This window comes from Marmota flaviventris, chromosome 7 (genome assembly GCF_047511675.1).
Source record: "Marmota flaviventris isolate mMarFla1 chromosome 7, mMarFla1.hap1, whole genome shotgun sequence".
NCBI classification, from domain to species: Eukaryota; Metazoa; Chordata; class Mammalia; order Rodentia; family Sciuridae; genus Marmota; species Marmota flaviventris.
This window is the reverse complement of record NC_092504.1, coordinates 143720081-143743532: the sequence shown is the minus strand read 5'-3', so window position 1 is coordinate 143743532 and position 23452 is coordinate 143720081. Positions and strand designations below refer to the sequence as shown.

At 50.5% G+C, this 23452-nt stretch overlaps 1 protein-coding gene across 2 annotated transcripts in view; it reads right to left on the bottom strand.

Moving 5' to 3' along the window:
* Nucleotides 1-229: 229 nt before the first annotated feature.
* Tnip3 (TNFAIP3 interacting protein 3) overlaps nucleotides 230-23452 on the bottom strand; it is a 55661-nt gene continuing 32438 nt past the window's right edge. The window contains exons 2-12 of one of the 2 annotated variants that reach the window (XM_071614751.1): nucleotides 21800-21886; nucleotides 19263-19343; nucleotides 17658-17723; nucleotides 16707-16820; nucleotides 14829-14954; nucleotides 11184-11303; nucleotides 8055-8180; nucleotides 5808-5858; nucleotides 4855-4953; nucleotides 2262-2322; nucleotides 230-752 (exon numbers count right to left, since the gene is read on the bottom strand). In XM_071614751.1, the coding sequence (XP_071470852.1) occupies nucleotides 721-752; nucleotides 2262-2322; nucleotides 4855-4953; nucleotides 5808-5858; nucleotides 8055-8180; nucleotides 11184-11303; nucleotides 14829-14954; nucleotides 16707-16820; nucleotides 17658-17723; nucleotides 19263-19343; nucleotides 21800-21835 (912 nt within the window). In that variant the 5' untranslated portion in view covers nucleotides 21836-21886 and the 3' untranslated portion in view covers nucleotides 230-720. Of the gene's footprint in view, nucleotides 753-2261; nucleotides 2323-4854; nucleotides 4954-5807; nucleotides 5859-8054; nucleotides 8181-11183; nucleotides 11304-14828; nucleotides 14955-16706; nucleotides 16821-17657; nucleotides 17724-19262; nucleotides 19344-21799; nucleotides 22102-23452 lie in introns of those variants that run through there. The other variant, XM_027952324.2, reaches the window with a different exon arrangement.

Sequence of the window (23452 nt, the reverse complement as noted above, 5' to 3'; positions counted from 1 at the left end):
ATTTTCATTTTAATTGGTTCACAAAATTAGAGTTCTATTTTTCATTAATAACTGCTCAAATCCATGGGAAGGAGAAACAGCCCAAATGCGTATTTCTGACTTCCTGCCTAACTGTGTATGAACACAGCAAAGTCAATGCCTCTGCTTCAGGACTGTGTGTTTCATGATCTCTTTCAACTAACAATGATGTAGCCCAACAACTTTTAATCATAAAAAATGAGTTTAAACATAGTTTTAAGATTGCCATTTTATTCAGCCTGAAACGCTTGCCCAACTGAAAGAAGTATGTGCATCTCCTCAACCCAATTTCCAGGTCTCTCAGGCCAGCGCTGCAGAGCACAGTATCTGACCACATGGCTGAAGAACTAAGGTCCTGGGTAAACACGGACAGTGTGGAGGCCCAGCCACCAGCCCCTCCCAGGAGCGCGGGTATCCACACGCCGGTCGTCTTTGTAAGCCCCAGCCACGTGCAGACGGACACTTCAGGGAGCAGCACCTCAGCCGGCTCCAGCTGTCCTTTGGAGGAACTGGATCGGGCTGTTCAGAAACTGGCCCCTCCAGCACATCAGGATCTCGGTGGCCAGAAACTTTTCCTCTGTCTGAGCCCTGGGAGCAGGACCCGGCTGAGTGTCGGAGCTGATGGGCTGCAGGAGTGGAGAAGACACAAACCAGAGCCCTGGCCGGGTCCCCTCTGCTCCAGTGCTCTGCAGGGGACTGCTCCTACTGGGGGGGCTTCATTTCTGAGGAGAGACCTACAAAAAACAGCAGGCAGACGTTTCAGGTTAAACTCAGAATCACATTGTCCCCCCTCTGGCTTCGGGCCAGCATGCATTTCCAGGATGGCCAGAGAGAGAGCGAGAGGGACAGAGGTTCCATTCCTGAGCTCCCTGTGCACACTGGGATTCCAGGCAGGTGCCAGCTGCCTTCTTTGGCACTGGCACATGTTCACCGGGTTGTGACATTGGGTGGCCCAGCTCATGCCTAAGAAGGAATGTTCTGACGTCCTCCGGCGATGGCTTGGGCATTTCCCTAGGATAAGCGAGTCATTTCTATTGCTGCTAGAGTTGGGTCACGCCCCAGAGAAAGATCACTCTGGACAAAGGAAGGTATGTGTGTGGGTGAAGTGGCCCTGGGAAAGTGGGGCCCTGGCTCCCTGGGAAAGCCCCGGAGATGCAGGCAGTGCTGAAGAGGCACTGGGCTTCAGGAAGAGACACGGAGACCTGGTAAGGGTTAGGAAGACAGTCGGGACCCTGCAGAGGACCTGACAGATACCCAAGGCCAGTGGCCATGTGAAGACAAGGGCAGAGGTTGGAGCTCTGCTGCCACAACCGTGGAACACCTGGGCCACCAGGAGCAGAAACAGAGTTGACTTTCGATGTGTCTCTACAGTGTTGTAAAATACCCACACACAGTAACTGAGCTCAGCTGGGAACTGTGACCAGAGGACCATGCTACATGGTACTCAGCACTCCTCCCCTCAGCCTGGCCAGGGACCCTCAGTGGACTCTGCCCCCTCAGGGGACCCTGCCCTGCCCTCTTCCAGCCACAGGGTCGGCACAGTGCCTGCGTCCTGTCTCTAGAAGGAGCTCTGGCATCCCTGCGGACCCCTGGGTGCCAGGGGAGCTCCTTGTAGCTGGTGAGGGGCACAGAGAGGAGGCTGGGCTGTGCAGCGAGGCTGTCCTCAAGTCCCGCTCAAGAGCCCACATGGTGGGAAGGAGGGACAGAGCAGCGGCCCCAGGCAGGAGGCCAAGCTCAGGTGTCCTGGGCCACCAGGTTCCGGCAGAGCTGAAACCAAGCATTCTAAATCGTCTCTGGGCAACTCCGGGTACTTTCCAGGTAGGAGGAAGGACTGTGCTCTACAGTTTCTAAGCTTGATTCATGATCAGGGCTCTCCGTCTGTCCCTGCACGAGGCCCAGGAAGGCTAGAAGAGGTTCCAATGGTACTGCAGAAATCAGCATGGATACCCACTGTCCCTTTAAAAATACACAGAGCTTCCTCTATCCCATTCCATGTAAAGAAAACAGCCACTGTTTTAGGTGGTCATAAGAGAAGTAATAACGGAAGATACTAGGATAAAAATACAACGGGAAGCATTTACTAGAGATGAGAAGGTGAACTCGCCAGTGGTCAGACAGTGAAAGGAAACAGAAGCGGGTGTCCTATCAGCACAGCACACTCGTTAAGAAGGAGGGCTGCGGGCTGCATGGACAGCCAGAGGCCTGGGGTGTGAACTGCAGGTGCCCGCACGGGGCCGGCTCACCGTTGTCCTTGTGCTGCCCGTCTGGCGGAAGCAGGTCCAGAGCACACCTTGGAGGGCCCGGCTGCGAGGAGCGACAGAACATCGTTACAGCAACGGGACTTCAGCAGCACCCAGGATGCTGTGCCTCGTCCAGCAGGCCCCACCCGCGTGGTTCCCCCCAGACCTGTTGCCCTCGTGCCGCATCCGGGCCCTCCCTCCCCTGCCCACTGGTTCTGCCCCTCCTGATTCCGCTCTGCATTTGGCCAGAATTTCCATGACTCTGGGGTTTTCCTCTTTGGTTGGGGAACAGCTGAGTCTTGGATCTCTGCAGAAGTGAACACTTTGGTAAAACTCACCGTAGCCCACAAACAAAACAACGTGATTCACCATCAACAAATGCTCTTTTTAAAACCCGCACACTGGGAGCAATGAGAGGGCCAGGAATAAAAACACAAGCTTAAAGTTGTTAGTGGCTCAAGGCAGAGCTCCCAGGTGCTGTGGAGGGCAGAGCCGAAGAGCCCAGGAGGGTGGAGTGCGCAGGCCTCTCCCTCTGCACGGGTGCCTCCAGGAGTCGTTCTCTACGTTCTCAGGGTTTAGACCAAAGATGCTGAGATGTTTCTCTTGGAATTCTCGCCTAGGTTCTCACCAGGTAGAGCGGCTAGATATCGACTATCAGGGGCGCATCAAACGAATCAACTGAAGGAACAAAAAGCTGTGGACCTGGTGGAGCGTGGTCGTTCCCAGCCCTGGGAACGGAAGGCTGGGCTTCATCTGCCGGCCTGTGTTCCTGCTCCCAACACTCTCCTACCCCGACACCCCGTGGCACAAGAGACCACAGGCTGGGCTCCAGTTGTTTAGTCATCTGCTAAAAATACTTAATGGGAACTTTTTCATGGTCCCCGGTGGGGGCCATTCACAGGCTGCCAGTCCACTGAAGGTGGCCTGAGACTTCAGCTAAGGGACCCCACCGCCGGGCCTGGCCTGCTTCACCTGCTCCCCCACCTGGCCCCGGTGCCTCTGGCCCAGGAACGAGCAGGGAGAAACAAGATCACCTCTGTCTTTGATCCCCTCGCTTACTCTGAGAGTCTCAAGAACAGGGTTAGGGTTAGTGACGTGTTCCCCGTTTTACACGCCAGGCAAGGTGCCCCAAGAAGGTAGACACGCTGCAACCCCACCACAGCAAGGCACGTGGCTCAGCGCAGCTCACAGTGAGCGGACAGGGGCACTCCTTTAAAATCAACAGGGTTTCCTCGAGCAGAGATCTGTTCGGTGGAACACTGCTTGACGGGGAAGGCGTCACACAGAGGACCCTGTCCCCACAAGAGCTGGGCCTGCCGCTGCGTGCCTCTTCTGACCGACGGGGGAGCCTGGGAGCCTCAGCTTTCTTTCCATTAAGGAGGATGGGACAGAAGCCCCTCTCTGCTCCCAGGTCAACGTGCAGGACCCTTGGTTCTACAGTTAGTCCGTCTGTCACGAGAACATTTCCCCAACCCCTACAGGTTCCGTCTCCTTCTGGTTCCCACAGTCCGTGGTTTACTTCTACATCCCTGACAGGATGTGATCAGGAACGAGCGCCGACGACTAAGAACCCGGGTAATGAAGAGAACAGGACAGGGACAGGCAGTGGACAGAAGCAGCTGCGGCCTCCATGGGCAGAGGACCAAGTTCCCCTCAGGCTGCACCATGCCAGGCCACCGAGGGAGAGGTGCTCTGAGCCCTGACGTCTGCCCGCCCCCCCAGGGGTCACAGTCTCACCCCTTGGAAGAGGAGCCTGTTGTCCCCTGGGAGAGGACAGGCAGGACCCTTTCAGGAAGGTGGGGAACATGCTTTTGGTAAGGGCTGTGCTGAGAAAATGCCAATAAAAAGTCTCAGACTTTGGCATAATTAGAAACAGAGTTGATCGAAGCCAAGGGGTGGGGAGAGTGTCTGGGCACACAGAGAGCAGAGCAGGTGGCAGCCTTCCTGGATGGAGGCTCTGTGAGGAGAGCAGAGGCTGGCCTCCCTTCAGGGAAGTGGGCACCGCTCCAAGAACAAGGTGGGCCACTGCAGTCTGGCTCACTCAGGTGGACCGTGCCAATCAACTCCACCCAGGTCCACTTCATCTTGCTGGGCACACACGGCCACGGGGGACAACTGAAGTGGGTCACCTCTTCCTGGATCTTTCAAGAAAATCCCCTCCACAGGAAAACGTCAAAAGCCATTCTGCACATATGTGGTGACAGCCACCGTAGCTCAACACGAGTTGGAAGCTGTCTCTCTGTTTTCTTTCTTCAGTTTTCGCTCCATCGACTTTGCTATTCTATACACACAGAAGCCCCCTGTGGCGTTGGGTAGGTGGTTGGAAGTGGCCCCTATAACAGGCTGTGTTTGCTCAAGGAATTGTGGCTCAATTGGAAATCTTGTGATTACTTTTTCATATCTATGTGTCCTGAGGATTCAGAGCCCAAAGAATCACCGCTGTGTCCATGCACCTGTGGAACTTGGCCAGTGGAGGCGAGGTGCAGTACAGCCTCCTTCTGCAGGAGACACGATGTGCCCCGATTCCAGAGACACACCTGGTCTCTACCAGAAGAGGACGCTGTCACGATTTGTTGAAGTAGGACCTCTTACTTACTGGATGCTCCCACTGGTCCTGCGTGGTGCGTGGGCCTGCTGGCACCCCCGGGTCCCGCAGGTGGAAAGCCAAGCCACAGGTGCAGGCCGGGAAATGTATCTGGGGAGACAAAGCCATTGGTCTACTGGGAGGGGTGGAATGGGGTGTTAACACGTGCTCTCTACAACAGGGATGGTCAGTCTTAAGGTGCAGCCCCATCTGTCATAATTAAGACCCAGAGCAGCCAGTAGGTCGACGAGGACTTGGGACTCACAGGACGAGCTCCTTGCTAGCTAAGTCTTCCCTGAGGTGACACTACAATTACTCCTCCATCTCGGAGAAATTAGGAGCCCTGGGGAAGCGCACACAGGGGACGCTGCTTCTGGGTGGTCTTCACAGAGACCTCCGTGAAGACCAGCCCGCCCTGACCCGGGGGAAAAGGTCCCTCAACTGCAGGCAGCATCAGGAACTGAGAGGAAAAGAGTCAGTGTGGAAGGCTACTAGAGTGTGGACACAGAAGGACTCAGGCCCAGGACGACCTTCCCTGTCTAGAGAGAACAAAGGCCTTTGTATTTCAGGTTTCCCACCACAAGAGGTGTGAGCAACTGCAGGAAAGGCCACGAGCACGCGTTTCCCAGGTGTGGTGGGTCTGGGGAGGAATCCTCGTTCTAACAGAAACACATGGAGGCTGGCACTGCTGGTGACAGAGGCTGGCACTCCTGGTGACGGAGGCTGGCACTGCTGGTGACAGAGGCTGGCACTCCTGGTGACGGAGGCTGGCACTGCTGGTGACGGAGGCTGGCACTACAGGTAATGTGCTCTGAGAAGCATCTTTTTCAGGAATGCTGGGCTGAAAGGCTGGTGGTCCCTGTGCACTGTCCGCCCATGAGCAAGCCCAGCTGTGCCCAGGAATAACTGAGTGGAACTTAAAGTTGCCATTTCACTGCTCCCAGGGCAGGGCAGCAGCCACATACCTGTTTTAGTTGTTTTTCCAGTTTTTCTTTCTCCATCTGACAAACTTTGATCTACAGAGAAAACACAGGCAGTTGGTTATCAGGAGGAGCTCGGGCCGTAGGGGAACCTGGGACCGGCCAGTGCAGGGCACAGGGAGCGGCTGAGCCAGCAAAGAGCTGTGCTTGGGTTTCAGGCGTGCGTCTCCTCTGTCCTGAAATCCCCAGGGGAAAGGGAGGAAGCTGGGGAGTTTTAAAGTGTTTTCCAGTTTGTGGAGGCCCCCTGGTTCTCAGTCTCGGCTGACCTGTGCAGAACTAGGTGTAGCAGCGTCTGGCTCACTGAATGAAACTGGCGTTGTTCAGCCGGCATTCAGGGCCTGGCTCCTGCCCCACACAGCCTCTCCACCACGGTGGCTGGCTCCAGACCCCTCAGTGGCAGCCGGGGGGCACTCTGGTACGTGGCCAGTGCCTGAAGGATTTGATCTGAGGTCTCTGTTTAAAGTCCTACTCAGATCACATCCTACTCAGCCAAGGTTTCCCTTCATTGCACTGCGGCATTTAACCTGCTGCCGATCCTCTTAACATCGTCATCAAATCCTTCCCTGTGTCTTATCCAGTTCTATCATTGTTTAACCACAGTGAATGAGACATTTTTATTTCTTGTACCGGGGATGCAACCCAGGGGTGCTCTACCACTGAGCCACATCCCCAACCCTTTTTATTTTTTATTTGAGACAGGGTCTCACTAAATTGCTGAGACTGGCTGCAAACCTGGAATTCTCCTGCCTCAGCCTGCCTCAGCCTCACCACCACACCTGGCTGAATGAGACTTAAAAAAAAAAAAAAAAAAAAGATTGGGCTATCATTATTTTAAAAGAAAATTTTGACAGTTTTAACGTATCAGTTTCAAGATTGTTCCTTAGCTCATAAACACAATTATAGCATACTACTTGGACAATATATTTATTTTGCTGATGCTGGTCAAAATTGCTTTTTATAGATGCACAGGCACCAGAACTGCGTGTGGACTATGTTCTAAAATGTTAAGTAGATGGACTATGTTCCTGGTTGAACTGAAAGTTCTAAAATGGAAAGTACGTTGCCCATCTTGGGCACCAATTTATTGCCACTCTGAACTTTCTGGGGTTTGGTGCAGAGGAATCACTCTGAACTTAATAAAACAGAATAAATAAAATTGAAACATACCAGGAATAAAGCAATTTGTGCACTAACAAAGAAATCAAGGGGGCTTTGTTTGTAAGAAATAAAGATTGAAAGAGGAATTCTTCACCCAGTATAATCAGAACTTCTTCACCCATTGTTGTATAAATTATTTGTTGGGTTTCATGGATTACTTTCAGAAAATTAAAGAATTATACTTTTAATCCTACTAATTTCCTTTATAATTCCTTAATTTTATTCCTTTTAATTTTTTAGGAAATGGTTCTACCAAATAATTTTCCACATAAAATTAAGAATTTCAAGTTAATCCTTGAAAAAATATGAGAGAAGAAATCAGATGCCGTTCACTGTCCACGTGGCATTGGGCAGAAGAGGACCACTGAGGGCTTGGAGTCCTTCAGAGACTGGAAGTCGGCAGCTAGCAGGCCTGCCCCATTTCCCCTTTACTGAAACCACGGCAGGGTTTTGCAAATCAAAAGCATGTGGTTATTTCAAAATCGCGTTGGCTACACTCTCCCTCCTTAACATCAGTGCTCACCCTCGCGGCAATGTCCGAGTCTACTTTTTCTCCTGTTACACCTAATTTTAGTTCACTTACAGTCAATACAGTCTAGTCCATAAATGGCTTCCTGGAAAGGACTCTAGTCACATTCCCTCTGGGGCCCAGTGACCAGGGCCCTGGGTCTCAGCAGACATGTGCACGGCATGTTTTTAGAGGGCAGGGACATTCCAACACAGCCCTTCAAAGAAAGCGACAGGAATTTAGAAACCACTTCACTATATTTGAGTAGAAGGTAGTTCAACTCCCATTCTCCCAAGATAAATATTATGGGGAAAAGATCACAAGAACTGTATTTTATAAAAGACTTTGGAATCCAGTTTCTGGGGTCATTCCTCAACATACTCAAGATAAAAGAGATTTCAGACATTTTCATCTGCTTGCAAGGTCGTTAAGAGTGACTTCATCCCAGGTGTGGCCTCTCAAGAACCCAATGTCAACCGACAGAATTCAAAAGGCTTGAATACTTTTTAAATGAGAAAATAAAAATGAAACGCGTGTGCTTGGCCCAGGCCTCGCTGGGTGTGTACCTGGGAACTCAGCCTGGTCAGCTGGGCCCGGGAAGCTTGATGAGCCCGCCGCAGCTCTTCTTTCTCTCGACTGAGCCTTTCCCGATCGGATCGCTCCTTTCTGAAGTCTTCTTCATATATTTGTACCTGAAAGACACGTGGGTGCTGTGACTGTCATTCTTCTGTGCTCTTTGGCCATTCAAGCCATCTCTTCCCAGGTGCCTGCTGGGCTTCTGCAGTCGGGCACGCCCACCCTCTGCTCCTGACCCCTCTTCAGGGTGGGGTGGGGAAAGGCACAGGGCCGCAATTCATCCTTCACTCCTAGAGTGGAAGTCCTCGGATTTTTCCTTCTTGGGTGTGCATCAAGAATTCAGAAGGGACAAAGTGTAAATTCCTTAAAACTCCTGTGCCCACACTTCTGCCGGGTGCTCTGCTGTGCTGGAAGCCTGGCTGGCTTTAAGTGTCACCACTGGAGCAAGCCAACGCCTGCACAGGGCTCAAGCCTGAAGTTCTCAAAGTCAGTTTGCTGACAAGGGCTGTTCAGTGAAGCCACTAAGGACTGACATGCCAACAGTGAACACAGAAGCAAAGGCGGACAAATGTGGAAAATGTGACTGTTGAGAGGCAGCCTCAAGGTTCGTCCTTGTAAGCAGTTTTAGAGGTAGATGATAAAAAAGAAATATGTAAGATTTTATTGCAACACTTCATAAGAGATATTCCAAGTATTCCAGAAAAGTAATCAAGCAAATGAATTAATCATTTTTTTAAAAAACTGGCGTGATGTTGTCTGGTAGCTTGGAGACAAACATGTGAGGCTATAAAAATAAATGAAAGGTAGAGAATGAAGCAAAAGAATTCTTCTAAGACTGAGGTTTAAATCACTTCTACATGGAAACCTCTGAGCTGGACACGGCACCTTCAGATTCCAACCAGAGGTGCAGCCATCTAAAGCAGTCAGATGAAAGCCAGCAGGCAGGAGGGGAGATCCAGCACTGCATGTAGATTCTGGTGGAGATGCATATGCAAATGCAGACACACACACACGTGCACACACATGCACATATAGGTGTGTACATATGCACAAGCATGCACACATGTATACATGCAAATATACACAGCACACAATATATACATGAACATACAGCATGCACACACACATACATGTATGCATACACATGCAAATATATACACAAGACACACATGTATACATGCACTCACATATGCCATGCATGCACACAAACATGCACATAGATAACATATGCGTGTACATGCATGTACATATATACAGGCAAACACATATATGTGTATGTAAGTGCGCACACCACACACATGCACACATAACGTACACATGTGCTTACATGTACACGTGCACACATGCAAAATGCAGACACATACAATATGCATGTACACACATGCAAGCGTATACACACAGGCACAAGCATGTATGCACAGAAAAACTGCACACACATGTACACATACATATATGCACACATGCACACACACATACATAGCATGCACACACACATGCACATGTGTACATACATGCACACACAAATATATACACATAGATTTCATTTTTAAATCCTTATTCATCAGCCCCATTGCAAGGAAACTACATCCAGCCAAGCGACATTTTTATTTATTTTTTAGTCAAGAGCTGAGGCTCAGTTCTAGGCAGACAGAGCAGTTACTGGGGTGTTTTGAACGGGATAAGCCCGTGTAAAGAGAACTGAACATTCTAGCTAGCAGTGCCCGTCACTTCAGTTCTGACTCAGATTCTCTGTGGATCTGAAACCTCGACTGCCCCGTGTGGCGCTTGGTGGGGTTGCAGTCATAGGTGCTGACTTAGAAGTGGGTTTGGTCAAAATGTATGTGCAGAACATCACACACTCTCCCTAGTGCCAACGAAGGGATGGGCGTCGCTCCACTGTTCAGCGCACATGAAAAGAACGCCTGTCAGGCCTGCATCCCACACTGGCTGACCCCGCTGCAGCCCACGTGCCAGGTGCCTTCTGGCCTGCAGTGTGCTTAGTCGGCGAGCTCCAGGATGGTCCAGGGCCTGAACACAGGCAGTACCTGCCCCGGAACCCTGCCTGGGCTGCCACCTGGACAGGACTTCAACAAACTGAATGTCACCCTCGCTTTCTATGGATCAATTTTTAAGCCATAGGCATGATCCCGAGTGTAACAGGCAGATCATCCTATGAGATAATCTGGAAAGAGAAGCCCATCTTTCCACCAAGAGCTCTGGATTTTACATCCAGCTACTCCTTTCAGGTAGTGACGGTGAGTGAATAACCCCACGGCTCAGCTTTCCCACGTGGGCACATTGAGACTCCTTGCAATTGGCACATACTCAGAGCCAACTGGTCAGTGAACATGTCCAGGGGCCTCTAAAAGATAGAACTGATTTCCGGCCTTCACCCCAGGCCTCGGCCTCCCGCTGCTAATAGGTTCTTGAGGGCACGAGCTGGGATTGCGGCGAGTCCCCTTACTCACTGCTACTTAGCCTCTCGCAGGAGGAGAAACGTGACAGGCACAGCTGGCCCTTCAGCGAGGCGGACCCTAGCCTGCTGGACTGAGCTCAGACACACGCAGCCTGGCCAGTGCCGCCTCCCCCATGCTCGGCCGCCAGCGCCCTCGAGGGCACCCTTGCTCGCCGTCCACGTGGCCGCAGTGAGGGAGAGGAGTGGCTGGGGGCACCAGGCCTGTGTAGGGTAGCAGACCCGACTCTTCTGGGACCACAGCCAGGACCACGGTTCTTTGAAAACTGCCCGTGATGTTCAAGGGCAGGAGGCCAGGACCTGCAGGATCATAGCCTGGCGGCTCCCACTGTCTGAAAAGGTGAGATCGTGGGTGAGCAGTGTTTCCAGAATCAACCACGCCTGCAGGGAACTCCGTGGACCCAGGGCTCACAGAATCTCAATCGTCTCTTCACGGCGTGACCTTGGCTGACCCGTAACCCACAGAGACTTGGTGCCCACTTTAGGAACCCCGCTGTGACCCAGCTGAACTCCATTCTGCCTGGAAACTTTGAAACCAGTACTTCTAGTTAAAGCAGGTGTGAGAATGGGTGGCCGCTGTGAACAGCAGGAGTGCACTGGCCACAGGCCCTGCCTGGCCCCAGGACTGTCCCCCCCGACCTCTCACCTGCTGCTTGAGAACTTCCACTTCCGTTCTCGTGGCCGTGTGGCTGCACTCCACAGGGCACATCCCCCGCCGGTCCCCAGGAGACGAAGCACCCTCGATTTTCAAGACGTCCTGAAGAGCCTGTGGCGAGGCAAGCACACAGCTGCGTGAGCCTGGCAGCCTGGGAGTCCCCGAGGTGGCCGTCCCTCCACGCCCCCAGCAGCCCTCCTCCCCCTGCGGCTTCCCCTTCTGATTTCTGCCCACGGGTCCGTGGTCAGAGCCTGCCTGCTCCCCAGGAAAGCCGCTGCTGGCTGTCCGCCCCTTGCTGCTTGGGGGGCCTCAGTGAAGGGCCCCTCGCCCTGGCCAACTACGAATACAAGACTTGTCTGTAGCCTTTCTGCCAATTCTCGGCCTCAGTCACCGTGTACCCTGTCCCTGGTACTCGAAGCTCGGGAGCCAGAGGTGGCCCGACAGGCCCAGCCCTGAGCCTTGCCTAGAGATTCTGAACCGGGAGCCCAGAGCCCAGAATCTGCACTTCTCAAAAGCTGGTGTGGCTCATCCCAGGTGACGTTTGGGGGGACATTCTTCTGTGTAACCGTCTCATGTCCCCAACAAGAGAAGGAACCCCAAGGGAAGGCAACCCCTGCGGACTTGCAGCCCCTGTAGCCCCTCGCCCAGCCTGGCCACAGGCAGGTTCACTGTCAGAACTGCTGAGGCGTCCTGGGGAGGGGGTGAGAACTGCTGAGGTGGCCACGCTGCGTCCCACCCACACCGCGCCCTAGCTCCGCAGCCCGGGGGGGCGCCTCTCTCAGGTCACAGGGAGGTGTCCCCTCCAAGCTTGAAGGCCCGAGGTTCACACGGAGATGAGTTCCCAGGACTGTGACAGAACAGGCCTCGCCTCGAGGCCCTCAGGACACACCACTGGTCACTGTCCTTCACACAAGGGCGCTCCCACCCACAGGGTCGCATAACCAGCAAAGGAAGGGCAAGCCTGTGGCCTCGCGTCCCCTGTCCAACCCGAGTTCCCCAACAGATGTCTCAGTAGCTCAGATGCCATCCAGCCTGACGCGAACGTGGCTTTTCAGGAAGTTCTAAGAGAAACAAGAACTGCTCTTCTTCTCAGGGAAGAAATTGCGGAAACAACAAGTTCTCCAACAATTTATGTTTTGTCAGATTTGTGTGTGTGTGCTGGGTATCAGACTCTATCCCAAGCTGCACCCGCAGCCCCGTCAGAGTCTGTATAAAACACATAGTTCTGGGGGATTTCAGAATAAGTAGACCTTCTAAGTGACGTGGAAGGTAGCACACAAACTCCGGAGTGCGGGACGCCCCGTGACAGCGGCAGCCAACGGGACCGCTCACCATCTACCCGACTGGGTGCCTGGCAGAGCTCGTTGTTTGAATTCCCAGGTTTCCCTACCTTTCATGCTACTTGGGATTTTAGAAATTTTCAAATGAGTCATAAATGAAAGGTGAGTCCAGGAGACATATATGCCATCTTGGGTTTTCCGGCTTCCTCGGATAAACCCCACAACCTATTCTGGGACAGGAGCTTACTATCAGAACCGAGGTGCCGGGAAACCTGCCCACCCCAATGGCGAGATAAGGGATGGCTCAATGAGCCCGCGGGTGGCCCTGGACGACCAGCTTCAGCAGGGCCTCTCACTCCCTCTGGTTGTCCCTGACCCCCTGTAGGAACTTGGTAAGGACAAAGCCCTGGGGTATTCAAAGCAAGTCACCTGAATTGAGTACCCACAGTGACGGAACTTCTGACAGCCCTGTGAGTGGCTCAGGTGACCTGTCAGCAGCGTCTGCTGAGTGGGGGCAAGTCATGAAACAGGGAGACCCCGGCTCCACTGAGACGGTCCTCGGTCCCCAGTCCCCCCAATCAACATGTCCAGTGGCTTCTACTTCCCCTACTTCCCGCAGTAGGAAAAAGAGAAGACCCATTGTAAAATGGAATAACATAATGTCCTACATTTCATTTGCCCCGACACTTGTGCTAAGTGAGAAGAAATCTCCCCAAGACCATCACTTTGTACAAGTGGTGCTCCAGGCACAGACGTGCGCAAGGACATCTTTTCTGCCTTTAAGGACCCTTCACTTTTCCTCACTACCCATGAGTAAGGTATTGTACATCACACTGACGTATTATGCTTACTAAATGGTAAATCTCAGGTCCAAAACTGGCTACTGAATACGTCATGTTCTAGTGAATTAAATTTGTTGATCCATCCATTCACGCATTCGCCACTCGGCACATACTTTATGAACTTTCTGGGGGCAAGGCCTGTCCTTGGCACTCGGGTCGTGGCAGAGACCAAAGGGTCCCGCCTGACTGCTGCCTTGGCGAGCCCCCTCCACAGACATGCACTCTGAGACAGTACTCACAACTGCACTGTGGGAGAGATGGGTGTACTATTGTGTGAAGCAAGTTTTCACCTGAAAGTTGACTTTTTCTTGTGATTTTAGGTGAAATGAGATGTACACGTGGGCCTCTAGGTGTGTGTGGCTCTGCCACTGTGCCTGCTGTGCCAACGGACGGATGTCCAGCCTGCAGGAATTCTACCCTCACTGAGCTCATGCTCCGGAGCGGCAGGCAGAGCAGACGCAGGGACACAGAGGCAGCGCGAGCTGTGCCAGGCAGCAGCAGGCTCCAGGACAAATCCCGTGCCCACCAGGGAAACTCCTAGCACAGCCGAAAGGTCCCCGAGGAGGCGACATTTGTACAAAGACATGAGTCTTACTCAGATTAAATTTTCTTGTTGAGATCCTATGATCATAACCACCAGAACTATCAAACCACTAATTTTCTAATTTTTAAAAAAAGTTCTGCTAGCTATGAATACAGATTAAAAAATGAAGTGCAACACATAAACTTGAGCAAAAGAACAGGATTCTCAGTGGCTCCAAGATCTAAGGTGTTTATTTCCCTGTGCCCAGTTTTTTGTTTACCTTCAAATGAAAATTTCCCTGAAATTTATATATTTCTCTTCCCCCAGGAAATTAAGAATTGGTGCATGGAACACACACACACACACACACACACACACACACACTCACACTCCTCCTCATCTTCTGAGCAATGCACAACTGCTCCTTTGAAGACTAAGATGGAGCTCGGGTACTGGATCCCTGGCATTTTCCAGGCAGCCCTGACTTCTGCCCTTCCTCTCTGAGAGGTGAGCTGGGCCTTAACCTTGCTATTGACCTTGGGCTTGGCATTCAGCTTACTTCTACGCGTGCACCACGCTGAACTCCACAGCATCTGTCTTAAAGACCTGCCCACTTCCTCAGGAAGCTCCTGTGGTTGCTGAAAGGTGAGTGTTCACAAGCATGCACCTGCTTTATATGGCTCTGCAGACTGAAGGAGGAAGGAGGAGGAGGAGGAGGAAAGAAAGATGTGTGTGTGTTCTCACTGCCTCTGCAGCTTCCATTCTCTTGCCATGCCCTCTGCAGAGACACAGAATCCCAAAGCCTCCTGACCAGGTGGGGCTGAGCCACAGCTGTGCTGGTAAAGCTGGTGTGCCCTGTACCCAACCGAGGCGGGGGCCATGTGGCAGCTGGCTTGGATACGACCAGTACTGGATACTGTCAGTATCAGTAGCAGGACTGTGCCCGCCCCCCAGGGAGCTCTGGCCTCTACCTTGGGGACCTGCTCGGTACCTTGTTAAGGCGTTGTATTTCACATTCATAATGCTCTTTCTTCTTCATCGCAAGAGCATTTTTTTCCTTCAAAAGCTTATTCTCTTTCTTCAGTTCCTGTAATTCTTCGTTTAGGGTTTCCCTTTCCTTTGAAAAGAAAGAACAAGGACTTCAGGACACAATCAAAGTCAGCAGGGAGGATAGTGCAAGGCCCTGTACCTCAGCTGCCTGGCAGACAGAAGGCTTCCCTCTTGGAGAAGTACAGAGAGACCGTGATATTGCCTTTGAGCATCTCCTTCAAGCAGTACCCTTGGATCGAGGACAGCATTAGGACTGAAGATAATTTTTCTTTATCAAAACTCAGTGCTACTTCTTAGAAGTTTGGTGACCCCAGAAAAAGACATCAAAATCCCCAATCTTCACTTTTCTTGGTCAGATAAACGGGTCTGAAGAATCATCTAGTTCCCATTACTAGGTGATGGATAAGGGACTCAGTAAAAACATTCACAATTCCAAAAAAAAAAAAAAAAAGAAAGAAAGAAATCATGCAACAAAACAAGATATCAAGTATCTCAAAGCCCAGTCCTGAACCAGGCTGCAGCAGAGAGCAGGAAGAGCAAGGGGATTCAGGCAAATAGAACCCTTTGCTCAGAGCACCTGCTGCCATTGTTGGTTTAAAAGGCAGCGATCATGGCATCTGATGATGGTCACAAACCACGTTTTAGGCCATCACCTGGAAGCATATTGTTAGAAATAACTGAAGATTCACTTTCAAGGCATTAACGGGCTCTGGACTTAAACAATGTCACCTACTTCTTAACTTTACACAGTAAATAGTAAGCCTGGTGTGAAGGAAATTGGCTGAGAATAAATAAATATTGCACAATATAGGTATCTCAGGATGAGAAAATAGGAAATATATGTGCCAAAATGTGTGATTTTAGTCATTGGTGTTTCCCAATGCAATTCTTAAATTTAAGAAACATACTTTAGGAAATTCATTTTCTTTAAAAGTGAAAGTATTTCTACTTGATTTTATTTAAATAGAATGGGCCAATACACTTGGAAAATGAACCAATCAAGAGAAAATTATTTTAACTAGAAAATGGTCGAAACTCCAGAGGCAAAAGCTACTAAGATTCCTGGTCAGGTGTCATTGGCAAGGAAGCCACCCACAGCGGGGAGAGGAGCTGCCAGCCCAGTGCCCGGGGCATGTGGCAGAGGTCTCAGCCAGGTAGGCAAGGCCAGGAAACAGGCCAGGGCCCCTGGTGTGATGGTGACTTCCCTGCAGTATCTGCACTGCTGGTTTTTGTTAGTATACCTAAAAGGAGAAGCTTAGAATTTAAGATTCTCCTCTCATCCTCTTAGTACCCACGAAGTCCAGTAACTGTAAGAAAAAGCAGGAAGAAACAGAGTCTGCTTTAGGAGGAACCGCCCTCTGGCCTGAGGCATGGCACCCTCAGCAGGACCCAGGGAGCCCATTTCTGCAGGCCCAGCGTCGGCTGTGAAGAGCCCTCTAGCCTCTGGCCTGGGCTCCGTCTGCTCGCTGGCTGTCTTCTTTTGTGCTTCTGGGAATGGAGCCGCCGCAGCAGGCTGGGTGCCGGCCACACGGGGACAGCTTTCTCGTGGTCCGTGTGGCAGAACAACGGGTGAGAACGTTCAGTGAGACTTGAGGGCGAAGCGCTGTGGAAACGCACGGTACTCTGCTTGGCGACAAGAGGAATGCCCCCTTGCACTTGCGACACCGAGAAGCGACTCGGCAAGTGCAGCGGGTGGCCTTGGCGCTCCTCTCCGCCATAACAAGCAGAGCCCGGGGACAAGGGCAAAGATGTCTACTACGGCCCCGCGCCGCGGTGCTGGAGCCCTGGGCCACCCGACGCGGACCCCGCGGGCGCCCACCTCTTCCCGCCGCGGGCCCCGGGCGGCGCCACCCGCGCTCTGGCTCCGCCGCTCGCACTCCAGCTCGCCCAGGGCGCCCTCGGCCGCGCGCAGCCGGGTCCTCAGCTCCGCCACCTGCGGAAGGAACCGGCAGTTTCAGACCCCTCCCCGGCACCCGAGCCCCGGCACCCGACCGTGCGCTCGGGGACGCGAGCGCCCCTCCTCAGCGCGTCCCTCGCGCGCAGCAGGATGTGTGCACTTTAGAAAGAGCTCGGCCAACCCCAAAGCAAGCACCGGCCTGGCCCCGCAGCCTCCCGCTCTTCCCTCCTTCCTCCAGAATTGGCCTCAGCAAGGTGTCCTACCGCTGCCGCATGCGGTGGGAGCATTCCCTTGCACCTTATGAATTTGGGTATAAAAAGGGGGAAGAGAGTAGCAATGTGGTTGTGGTCTAGTTTCTTAATTCCGAATTCTTTAGGGGATTTACTTTCTCTTTCTGGAGATTGAGTGGCTTTCAGATTACAAATTGATTTAAAGGAGATTTTCTCCAAAAAGTTGCTTTCTCACCAAAGCCAAAGCTTCTCAACAGCACAGTGGCTTACAGGGAAGGGGAGGGCCCTTTGTCTCCTTATGGAAAGAATTAGAGGCTGGTCTTGCAGAGCACAGCATGAATTTTAGACGTCCCTAACAGACCCCACAGCCTGCAGATGCACTGATGGCTGCGAGTGACCCCGCTGGGAAGCAGGACACATAAGCACACTCTGGGGACAGCACTAGAGGTGGTTCGTAGCCCATTTTTCAGCGCTGCCCAAGGCGCTCCACAGCAGTGCTCATTCCTCTTCAGTACCAAGAGGCCAGAGGTGCACCCAGCACCCTCTCCCCTCTGCCTTCCACAGAAACCTTCACAGCCGCAGCCTCCACATGGCTGATCCCGACCAGGTTAAGGAGATGCAGAGAGCCAGACAGGGTGCTTACCTTTCTTTCATACACCTCCTTCATGCTTCTAAACTGCTGGTCCCACTGCTGATTGACTTGCAGGAGCTGAAATTATTAAAACCTAGTGAGTCAACAAAGGATTTCTACCCCTTTGCAAATTTGGGCAACCCTAGAATCACTTTTTGAGGTTACAGAGAGTGGAAAGGCAAAAGTGAACAGAATAACTCCTTCCAGCGAGTTCTGTGTGGGCTGGAGGACCTGCTGCTCACTCTCACCTGTTCCTAACTGGTTCACACAGGGAGACCATTAAGTCTGGGTGTATCGCAACCAGCCCGCTAAACAGCACACCAGCCAGCTTTAACTGTCTCATATGAACTTTCATCTTCTTTGTTTAATTCAATCAGAATCTAATAAAAAAATGTGATGTTGGTGGTTTTCTATAAGATCTACTAATGTGTGAAGGGTCTTTTCACAAACCTTTTCAGATTTTTTTATGTATATACACTGATTATTACAGTGAATTATTTTTCTAGCTTTAAAAAAGTTTATATTGAAGTCTGTACCATTAAATGATAATCATTTGTTTGCAATAGTATTCTTTAAAAGAATAACACATGATTTGTGATACATAATCATTGAATGGATACTATCATATTTTCAAAAGTATAGATTTTTCAAGGAATAAGTTTTGCTGTAAGACAATTTTAGAAAACTCTTTAAAGGTTTTAAACCTCTGTGCTAATTAGAAGACAACACTGTGACGGGTGTTTTAGTTTCCTTGTAGGGAAATTTGCAATCTGCAGCACTCATCAATATAAGAAGATAGTCACAAATGACAAACGGAAATAGCAAATCTGTCACCTAGGACAAAACAAAATACCGAACCCAGAATGGCAGTTCCTAGGTAACTCTTTTGGTGGAGATAGATATGCTATTTAGTTCAGTTCTATGTATATTGACTAAAGATGCCTGCTTTGTTAACTTTTTATGGATTAGTGTTACTGTGCTGTAGCTGCATTAATCTGCTACAGGTCAGGAATTTTCTATGTAGTGTCAAAGAGGAGTAGATGGTACCATAGAAGAGACAGTGGATTAGGAGAGGAACCGCCAGGTCAGCCACAGAGGGAGCACTACATTTGTGACACCGTTCACCTCCTCCTCTGTCAAAAAGGGTAAAGAGGTTCAATGCTCACTGAACTCAGGAAATAAAATTCAGATGATTAAAAATATCTATTCATCCCCACTAACATTTAAGGAATGAATTTTCTAATGTCAGCGCTCCCAGACCCCTAGCGTTGAGACGCCCAATTCACAAAGTCACACCTTCTCAATCAACTGCACTGAAATCCTTCACATTTGGAGTTTCAAGGTGTGCCTCTTGTGTGACACAGGTCACGAGTTCACATGGAGCACATGGAGGAAGCAGCTGAAGTAGGGGAAAATTAGGATTGTAAATGCTAAATGAGTTTATGACCCTGTCATTTTTTTCATTAGGCATTACGTAAATATTGATAAAACTGTTTTCTTTCAGTATAATGCAATGCAGTATCAGAGAGGTGAACACCGTCACTTAGCAAAGATAAAAGACATGATGCTTGTTCTCAGCACTGACCCATCCCGATGTCTTTAACTAATACAAGTTACCTCTTTTCTCTGTTTCTCTAAGCACCTTATCTTTTGTTCAAGAGGATCTGTCAAATTCTTTCTTCTTGAGGATTGAGCACTCTTGGGGAAAAAAAAAAAAGGATTGAGGTAAAACCATTTGCAAAGTAAATAGGAGAAATACTGTCCTTCACAAACACCCTGTGTTTAACCAACTCTTATATTGTGATTTATAAAAACACTGGATTCTGGAGCTGAGAGGCAGCTCAGTGGCAGAATGCATCAGCACCACAGACAAAAACAGAAACCCTCTCCCATGGTTCCTTCATAAGGACTTGTCGGGGCACAGCTTCAAATTATGAAAAGATCCCTTCACAGGAATTGGTAAACAAAATATCCCAACAAATCATAAATGTATCTATATAATGGGTAAACCGGAAGTTAGAACTTCTTAAATTTGAATTTGAATCCCTTTCCAAAAAAATAAGAGTAGAATGACTTACAGAAATTGGGTCAGTTTCAGGATACGTTTTAGACGTTTACATAGTAAACATTTCTCGAGAGTCATTTTCAGTCCTGCCCATGAACATATCACCAGCAAATTCTAAAGAGTGTCTCTGTCAAAAGTCAGAGGGGGCATAGGACCACCAAGAATGAAGACCACAGTGGCCCCTGAAGCACAGCGGCTGAAGCCCAAACCCCAGGACTCAACCCCAGGACTGTGGATTCTAGCACGTCAGAGTCGGGGGCATAGAGATTGTCCAGCACTGTGTGACACTAACCAGCTCTTGGAATAAAAGTCTTTAGAGTACAAGTTTGGACTGACAATAAATTATTAGCTTAATGGAAACATTAATCATATTTTGGTTTTTTTTTGGGGGGTTGGCTATGTTTGTCAAGAATGGGAATATTCATTTAAAGAAAGCACAGAAGTCCCTGCAGCTGCCTGTCATTGGGCTAAATTGTCACTTGCATAAAGGACTGGTTTCTGTGCTGTAACCAAAGAGTCCTTTAGGTCATAGAAGCCGGAGGGTGATGATGATCTGCGTTCAGCCCCTTACCATCAGGGACTGTGGACCACGGAACTGCTCCAGGCTCTGCATGAACAGTTAAGAATATTTTCAAAACATGTTGATCTTTGCCAGAAAGATCAGAGGAAACAGTTCTTTTGCCATCATCATGGGATTTTGAGGGCTCTTTCATGAGAAACCATTTATAAAGCTGCATTTCCCTGTATTTCCTTACTTCTGACTTGTACTTTAAGGTTTGAGGGAGTACACCTGTGTAGCTGCTGCTCTTTGCTTTACCTCCTTCTTTCTATTTAGACCTGTGTTGTGACTAAGGCCACATTTTAACAGTGAGCTTCTGTGTAAACTTGCTGTTAACCACAAGAAACTGGTTTGGCTGATCACCAAGAGGGACGTGGAAATCCAGGTGACAAGCATGTTGGTTCCTGTGAGTGAGTGACCTTCTCCTTTGGGAGAAGACTTTTAAGAAACGAGATTAGAACTGACTGACCCACTAAGCATCTTGGATCTGGCATGTGCTGAGAGCCAGCCCTACTTGGTGTGTGCTGAGCTGAGCACCCAGTGGTGCAGCAACAGGGACTCTGACCACAGGAGCAAGTCCAGGTCCCCCTGACACAGAGTGCCCCGGACACTGGGTTGAGACTTCTGAAATGGTGTCTCTGTGCCTAACCAACATCCTCAGTCATCATGGTTCCTAGTAAGTCAATATCCTGCCATCCCCACTCACACTCGGAAATGTCAATCTGGGGTCCCTGAAAAGCCCTCCTTTCACTTGTGAGGTGGAAAAAACTCTGTGACCATAAAACATCTGTAGGCTCTTGCCTTCTGGGAGTGCAGATGTGGGCAACTTGGCAGTGGGCTGATTTGTTTCCGTAAATAATTTTTTCTGGAAAAAATTATAAAACACTCTGACCTGGATTCTTGTTTTATGAATAAGATACAGATACTGGATTTTCAAAGGGGTCTATCTGGAGCTGGAGGAGCGCTGATTTCTGAGACTCAGCAGTGGTCTTTGTAAGTGGGGAAATGGGGAGGGGGGAGGAGAGGACCCTGGGCTTGTCAGCCACAGCTGTATCTCCAGGGCTTTCTCTGAAGATTAGTCTAAATTTTGCCATGGCTTATATGACTCAAGTGTATATTAAAATATGGCAAAATCAACCAAATACTAAAATTTTGGGGAAATTTCACTTGGATTTGCTTTGCTTTTCAGTTGCTAAAAAGGCATCAGATATTGCAATAAGTGCAAAGATTTCTAATGACTGAGTTCTAGTTCAGAAAAAATGTCCCCCATATGCAATTCCCTATAATATTTTCTACAGAACACGATCTATATTCACAGTGTCTGGGCATTTCTTTCTCTACCATAATACCCAGGCCAACTTCTAGATATTAAAATTTCAGCACTACCCACTTAAATTTCTAAATGAAATATGTGGTGCAGTTTCTCATTATACCTTGGTTATCTTTTATTAAAAAACTAAGAAAGCACCTCCATTCGTTCAGTGTCCATTCACCCACGAGGCCAAGCCATCCCCAGAAGCGTGTTCTTACCTCTGCTTGGTCCGCAGAACTGTCCACAGTGCTCATTCCAGCTGTGCCCTGGGCAGAATGTGCTACGGAAGCTGTTTTCCTGGGAGTCTTGGGAAGCAGCAAGAAGAGGGGGGGAGTCTCTTATGGTGTGTTCAGGGTAAGACCAAAACGCAGAATTGGCAAAGCCCACCCCACCACTAACTCATGGTAGAAAAATCACAATGATCGTTTTGCATTAAAAACAAAGGGAGGTGACTCTGCCTGTGAATGACTCGGAATAAGGCTGATAAGTGCACAGACCCGGACTTTAACTCTCCTCTTCCAGAGAGGGATTTCCCAGGATGTCTCAAGCGGCAGGCTGTGACTAAGCCCGCAGAGCAGCCTTGCCTCCTCGGTATGTAAATCGTCCTTCTTCCTTTACTGGCAGTTTCTCCCACTGCAGGAGGAAGTTCCCACTGCAGAAAGCCTGGGCCCGGGAGCCCTTCCTCACTCGTCCAAGCGCCATGGACTCCGTGTGTCTCCCAGAGCAGTGGGCGACCACGCCATGTTTCCCTGCAGGCATGGTTTCTGGCAATGGGAGTGTAGCTGTGGAACCCAGGAGTCACACATGACGCTCCAAGTGCCACTGATTCTGACAGAACTAAAAGAAAATAATTCATTTCAAAGAAAAATGGGCCTTGCTGGCAGATCGAATCTACATTTGGCAGAAAGGTCGACCTTGGTTCTCAGACTGGCCGTCATTTCCACAGGTCAGGGGGGACTGTCACCAGGCACCTGAAATGGCATCTTTTTGCTCTGATGTTCTGCTTTAGTTAGGGGACTCCTGCCACTTTGTAGCCAGCTCGAGACGGGTACCGCAGGAAGACGTGGGGTGGGAGGTGCTACACAAGTGGACCAAGGCTCCGGGGCTTGCTGGTTGGTGGCACAAGAGGCCAGGTGTACAAACAAGGGAATAAGGGGCCCTGAAAGGAACCCAGGAGCCACCAGCCGGCTCCCCACCTGACGGCTCCTCGGGCTGCCGTGAGGTCTTCAGGTTCACAGAGGACGAGGAACTCCCCAGGAGGCGAGGGGCTGCAGGCCTGGCCTCCCTCCCACTGTCCTGCACTCCCCTGTGCTCCTGCGGCCTCCACATCCTCCCTGGGCCCTGGCACGTGCGGCTCGGCCCCCAGCCCTTTGCCAGGCCGCCCTCCCACCTGGACTTCAGCTTGGGTTCCCCCACCCGAGGGAGTGCACGGCCAGCATTGCAATGTCTATTCCCTGTCCCCCCGGCCATCTGTCCCAGCACTGCGCAGGGCCACCTTCAGCACTCTGCTGAATGAGGGGCCTCGTGACCAGCTGTGCCTTGCTCCACGTTCAGGGGCTCACTGCTGGTCTTGGGTCTGTTTACAAGACGGGCAGGAGTGAGAGGGAGTGGGCTGGCCTGAAGCAGTGTCCACAGGGGCAGGTGGGACTCACTGTCCACTCAGAGCTCTGAAAGCCCACTGACCACCTACACACTGACCTCAGGGCAGGGGAAGAGGCCTCTGGAGGCCACTCTGTGCCAACAGAGGTTCTTTCTCCAGGAGGGGGAAATGCTGTGGTAAAGCAAGTTTCCTCCAAAACACTCACAGACACGCACACACACATAGACCCAACACACAGACACATAGACACATGCAGACCAGACACACAGAC